Here is a 6549-nt window from a genome sequence, read left to right as displayed (position 1 = left end):
TTTCACTTTTTTCTTGCCACACTTTTCCTACTTTTGGACCATTTTTGGCCACCTGTTACCAAGTCTGCCTCCATTCGCTCGTCAAAAAAAAAACAAAACAAATGTAGCGGACCGGACTGGCCCACCGGGACAATGCCCGGTATGCCAGATGGCCAGTCCACCCCTGCACTCAAACTATCTTGTGTGCAGACTCGTACGTGCATCTACTGAGTGTGTGACATTAATAGAGGAGCAGGAGGACAGTCAGTGAGATCAGATATTGCAGTGCTGAGGCCATGGTCTGAGTACTCCTTCCTCTTTGGTGCAGGGGGTCCGTCTGAACGCAGCCCTCTCCCTGAAATCCACTGTAACATTGACACTGAAACTCAGCCTGATAATACATCTTGTCCATCTTGCTGAGCTCGCCGGTGACGACGGGCTTGCCGCTCTGCCTCATGATGCTGTGAGTGAGGGGATTCAGATGCAGGTAAACATCGCTGTCTGGATTTTTTCGCAAACAGCGACCGTGAGAAGCACACAAGGTCCGGCTGCATAGCTCTGCTGCCGTGGAGACGTTGAGGAGGTATTGACTCAGTGTACCTCGCAGATATGTGTCCAGGTCAGAGCAACTGGCCTGAGGTGACAGAGAAGGAAAACATTAACACCATTCAAAGGCTGATATTACTCCTGGCTTGTCGTCCAGGTCTAGTGAATTACAAGTAGAACAGTTTGTGTTAATATACAGTAAGCCCTAGTCTGATATGTGCATTCTAAGCACTTTTATGGTCTTGAAATACATTTGTTTAATCTCTAGAGTTCTTCTCAACCTCCTCAGGATACCTACATTCATCATTTTGGAATGTGGAGGAGGATACTTAAGCAGCTGGAGAAAACATGCATGCGCCACAAAAAGACTAGTTTCTGATTACCAAGGGCATGACCCCAGAGACTAGATGTGAACCTGAGACCCTATGGCTGTGAAGCAGCACGGATAAGTAAACCCCAAGAGACTAATCTGCCTCAATCATCGTCAAAGAGTGTCTTTCAAAATAAAACGTAAAGTCCACAAATGATCCAGCTTCATATTGTATTTCTCGTTAGGTTCTTTTATTATCTCTTGAAGCAAAAATTACAATAATGCATTTTTTTAAACCTATATTTAACCAAGAGAGTCTCTTTGACATTAAAAATCTCTTTTTAAGTGTGATGGAAGCAGGTTAGGTTTAAGAGACTTGCTCAAGGTCTCAGGGTGAAGACCCAAAGTGGATTCAAACCAGCAACCCTCTTGTTACAAGCACACTTCCTAAAGCATTTTGCCACGTCTGCCATCATGCAGTTCCACAGAAAGCCTGATAACATCTGTTGCTGGGGCAACAAAGATAAACAACTTAAGTCAGTACCAGAACTACGGTGGTTTTACAGTAAACCTGCTTTGTGAAACCATCCAACCCAATAACACCTGCATTACTGTAAGCTTTTAATGTTTCACTGTTTTAAACAGACAAAGAGGAATCTCAAACTGGATTGACCTTTGTCAACCAACATTTTTTCGCCGTCTCAGTCGGCTTCTACGAAAGGTTTATTCATAACATTTACCGGTAACTACTAAAACAATTTCCTCGAAGCAAATAAGAAGAAGTTGCCATCACTTCATGAGCTACTAATGTGCGGTGTGGAATGGATTAGAAAGAGAACTGAAAGAACGTCAAACAAATAATGTAAAGTACAAAACTGTGGTATGCACACAGAATTTGGATATACAATGGGTCTATTTATGATAAATATGTATTTATTATGTTTATATAAATCTAAAGGAAGCTGAATAAAATACATTATTATTATTATAAATTATATTATTATATTGTTTTGGTGATAATGCAGACGGATATTTAACTTAATGTTTGTACACGAGTTAACATGTTTAAAGAGACCAAACTAAAATAAAATAAAATTAATTAATGTACTTCTGTGAAGCTTTAAACTGAAAAATGCATAGATGTATTAACATTTAGCATTGTCAAAAAAGTCTCTACATGACATGTTAGTATGTTATTTAATATGAGTAATGGGCACACTTAGTGCCGGACACTGGAGGTGTATCCAAGCAACAACAGCATCTGGATAAATTTACATATTTTGCACATTTTGAGGACTGGCACACATTTTTAAACCAGAATAAATTTTACTCTTCTTGACAAAGTTAATGTCTCATCCTTGATTTCCAGTTCAATTCAATGACTCCAATAAAGACCTTTAAAAAAAAACCTTCCAAATCAATACAGGGAGTCTGAACCCCAGTCATGTGGCTTACAGTAGGTTGTGCCTGTGAAGTCGAGCCCTATGGAAACATTGGTTGTATTAAATGACCAAACACATGACTGAAAGAAGCAGCCGGTTAGAATCTTGTATATCATATTCACTATGAAAATCTGGAAGTTGTAGGAAGTGTTTCATGTGTGTGTGTGTGTGTGTGTGTGTGTGTGTGTGTAGAGGCTCACTCTGCTGCTGGCGTACACAGCCTCGCCCCACAGGATAATTCCAGCTGCTCCCAAAGCCACACTTTCCCCGATGGTGGAAACAAGATCCGTCTGTAAATGATGATGAATCAACACGTTACATCTCTGGCAGCACAGGGTCAAACATAGTGAAAATACACTAGTATCTGCCCACGGGGTTAGACTGTTAGTGTGTCACGAGATGTGGTGTGTGAGGTGCAGCTCCAGCTCTTATAAGGCCATTCCTGCTATAGGGAAAGCTCTATATCGGGTGTTTAGCCAGAAAATTCAACTTGACCAACACCCATCCTGCTCACTCCACACAAATGGAAGGTATTGGGGTTTTTAGGCTGTTACCAGAGCAGGAAAGGACTGCGTGCTGCCGATAAGAAAATGCAGAGTGAGGTTTTGTAGAGCATGCATGAGAGGTAGCAGGACTGTGACTGGGAAACAGAGCAGAACCTATAGAACAGTGTTTCTCAAATGGGGGTATGTGTACCCCTAGGGGTACGTGATGGCACTACAGGGTGTACTTGAGTGAGAGAAAGTGGAAAATTAAAAATGAACAAATAAAGTGTCAGTGTTGGTGCCACACCAGGCGTGATTTGATCGAAAATGATAAAAACTATAGAAATAAATCTATTCAGGCTCCATTAAAGCAATGTTTTTCAACCTTGGGGTTGGAACCCCATGTGGGGTCGCCTAGAGTTTAAATGGGCTCGCCTGAAATTTATAAGGAATTGAAATAGATTTTTGAATTTTTTAAATTATTATTCTTTTTATTTAAAAAAAATTAAAACAACACAATCTTAAATAACTGTATTTCTACACTTTTACTTTGTGAAATATAAATCTAGTTCAACTAAAATGCAGTAAAAAAAAAAATATATATATATATATATATATATATATATATATATATATATATATATATATATATATATGTGTGTGTGTGTCTGAGCTCAAACATGATCAAAAACTGATTCTAGAAAAAAAAAATGTCTTTGGTGTTGCCAAAAATTCTTGATATCAAAATGGGGTCATGATCCAAAAAAGGTTGGGAACCACTGCACAAAACGCTGTTTCATTCCACTTTTTTAGAAACAGATTTTTTAAAATGTGTGTTATCAATGATTAATTCCATCATTGTGCTCTATAGTTGTTTTTAAATAGTTTTCTAAGCAAAGTATTGTAGTCGGACAAAGGGGGTACTTGGATTCAGATATAAGAGAAAGGGGGTACTTGAGCCAAAAAAGTTAGAAAACCATTGCTATAAAAGAAACAGTCTATGTAGTTTGTTTAGTATCAGAAACAATCAGAGGCAGCCACAAGCCATAATTAGTGACATCAGATGTTGCCACAGCAGTGAAGAGAAATTAGCATTCAGCTACACTGAGTTGTTAATATGAGCTGTCACCTCAGTCAGCTGTTCCAGGGAGTTGGCATAGGTAGGCCGTGTGTACACAAAGACCGGACGTGCCAGGCCATCACCCGACGAGGCCAAACGCATCCCCTCCTTCACCCGGTTTCGCACAAACTGACGACCTGAGGTTGAGGATCGCAGCACGGTGCCCATGTAGATGGAGGGGAACAGGGCTGTGCTCTCAGTCCACAGCCACTTTAGCTGCTCATTGCGAGCCACCTCTACGTCTGGGCAGCGCCCTGTGTAACTCTCCAGAGTGTATCTGTAGTCATGGTTGTAGCAGTCAGGAAACAGGTAGAAGCCCCACAGCTGGTTGGGACGTAGGTTTTTGGCATGTCGTAGAGTTTCCAGCATGAACTTTCTGGCGGACATCTCAAACTCTTGCTGGGCAACTTTAGCCACCTGCTCAGGAGGCCATATTGGGTTCTTTTGGCGCACAAGCTCCCGAGAATGTCTACGATATATATCTTTGCTTTCCCAGTTACGTATCCAAAGAGGACGCCACTCCTCCCAGTCTATAACTGCGAGACCCACAGCGTCAGGTTCTCGTATATACCTCTGAACGCCTTCTGGCATTTTGTCTAGGTGTAGTGTAAGACTAGCTGTTTGTGGAAGACCCCCATTCATGGGTGTTTCATCAGGCTCAAAATAAGGGTACAAGCCCAGGCGGTCCTTGTAGAAGATAGTCAGATTCTGCTTAACAAAGCCCTCATTGGGTGAGGCCACAATCTGGAACTGGTCCAGCTGGAAGCGAATGCCATGCCGTGGGGCACAGTCTTCTGTTGGGGCATTCCAAGCAAGGAGCAGAGGCTTTTGGGAGTACAGCGGCCATATTGTGGGTTTCAGTCCCAAAGCATGAAGGGCATCCCACAGCAGAACAATCAGCAGCAGAACCTTCCAAACTGACAGTGTCCAGTACACCATGTCTTCAGATCAGGATTGACAGACAAGACTGTCGCTCTGTGCTCTACAATTCAGATTGACATTGAATCAGTTTGCTTGTAACTAACAGGAAATCATTCACTTATTCAAGTCACTGTGTATTTGTGTCCTGATATTGAACAGGACTCTTTGTTATTGGAAGTCTGCTGTCAATTAAGTCTATGATCCCCTTATCTAATCTGGGTCTGTTTTGAAGTTTAAACCTCTGCTTTTTTAGGTTTAAATCCAGAAAAGGAATTTTATCTCATCCAACTGCTTTTTTCAGTGTTGAGGGGTAGTTTAAATGCTTCACTTCTGATTTCAAGAGAGATTTGCCTTTATATGAATCTGTTTCCTAATATGTCATCCTTTACCCTATTCTTAGTCCCATTGATTCCTTTCTGGGAATTTTGGCCATAACTTCCAGACGAGAAGAAGCAGCCCACTAAATAAGTCGAATAAGGGGATACTGGGGAGAAATCTTAAGATGTATTGCATTGAAAGGTTGTAATAAGACATTGTGGATTTTGTGTGACCTAACAAAAAATGGCTTGTTTTGTTCATTTAGCGTACTTGTTAAACAGCGTAACTGACATGCACTGCTCTAAAAGACAATGTGCAAAAGTCTTTATTTATTGAATAATGCATAAATAGTAGAATTTACCTGGACTTTTTGGTTCTTGTGTTCGTTTTGAACAGTGTTTTGACTTTTTCCATCAAAGGTTAATTTGTCACTGTCTTTTTAGTTAAGTCATAGATGTATGTAATTCTAACTAGTCTAAAGTTCAGTTTTGCAGAATATTTGCAATAAGTAAATAAATAAAATGTGAATCAAAAAAAGAAGAAAACAACATAAAATTTAGTTGGGATGACTGTGGAACAGTGGTGGAGTGGGTTGTCCAATAACAAAAGAGTTGGGGGTTCAAATCCCGCTCTATTCAAGTCATTGTCATTGTGTCCTTGGGAAAGGCACTTTACCCACATTGCTTAGTATGAATGTGGTGTGTAAGTGAGTGGTGGTGGTCTGAGGGGCCGATGGTGCACTATGGCAGCTGTGGCTACAATAAGAGCTTACCACCACTGTGTGCGGAATGAAAGAATAATAATGTAAAGCACTTTGAGTGTCTATTATTATTATTATTATTATTATTATTATTATTATTATTATTATTATCTATCACGTAAGTAAATGTACTATTTGCATTTGCTACATTTGCATTTTTGTAAAATAAAATACTGATATTCATTTGTTGTCATGTCATAATAAATATTCTTGATAGCAATTAAACATATTATTATTTTTAAAAAAAAAATTTAAAAAAAAATAAAACGTTTTTTTGTTGTGATATTTGCAGATGTCATACAGTGTATTGCAGTAAGCATCACCACACAGTTAGACTTAATGATCCAATCAGTGTAAACTTACCAAAACTGTAAATTATAGTTGAAGGTGCAAAATAAACTGAGGTAAAGTTTGATCATTTGTCCTGCAGAGACAGACTTACCTTTGGTGGCAGACTGAGGACGCATTCCCAAGCAACAGAAACACACACAACTTTCAAGCAAAGTTTCTTTGGTGCTGTCTAAAAACAAAATGGGGAGAAAAGAGATGCTTCATTGCGAGTTAAAGTGTAGACAGAGTGAATTAAAAACAGCACGTAAAGCTAGGCAAAAATAATAAAATAGAGGATTGTTCTCCCGTGTTCTGTGCAGAGCGGAGAAGTGAACTAA

General features: G+C 39.7%; 1 protein-coding gene across 1 annotated transcript; it reads right to left on the bottom strand.

The window, feature by feature from the left end:
* On the bottom strand, positions 1-6549 carry hyal2a (hyaluronidase 2a). Its single transcript, XM_028446783.1, has 4 exons — positions 6324-6549; positions 3892-4864; positions 2478-2567; positions 1-613 (listed from the first exon to the last, which is right to left on the bottom strand). Exons 2-4 carry the CDS (start codon positions 4819-4821, stop codon positions 221-223), a joined length of 1413 nt encoding a protein of 470 aa, XP_028302584.1. The 5' UTR covers positions 4822-4864; positions 6324-6549; the 3' UTR covers positions 1-220.

This window comes from Gouania willdenowi, chromosome 5, assembly GCF_900634775.1.
Source record: "Gouania willdenowi chromosome 5, fGouWil2.1, whole genome shotgun sequence".
NCBI lineage: Eukaryota > Metazoa > Chordata > Actinopteri > Blenniiformes > Gobiesocidae > Gouania > Gouania willdenowi.
This window is presented reverse-complemented; position numbering and strand designations above follow the sequence as displayed.

Bases quoted from the DNA above. Each gene is read 5' to 3' on its own strand.
- hyal2a (XM_028446783.1), bottom strand. From the start codon at position 4,821: ATGGTGTACTGGACACTGTCAGTTTGGAAGGTTCTGCTGCTGATTGTT. The intron at 2,568-3,891 runs GTGACAGCTCAT...CATCATTTACAG, and splicing joins CCCTGGAACAGCTGACTGAG to ACGGATCTTGTTTCCACCAT. The intron at 614-2,477 runs GTGAGCCTCTAC...CTGTCACCTCAG, and splicing joins CTGTGTACGCCAGCAGCAGA to GCCAGTTGCTCTGACCTGGA.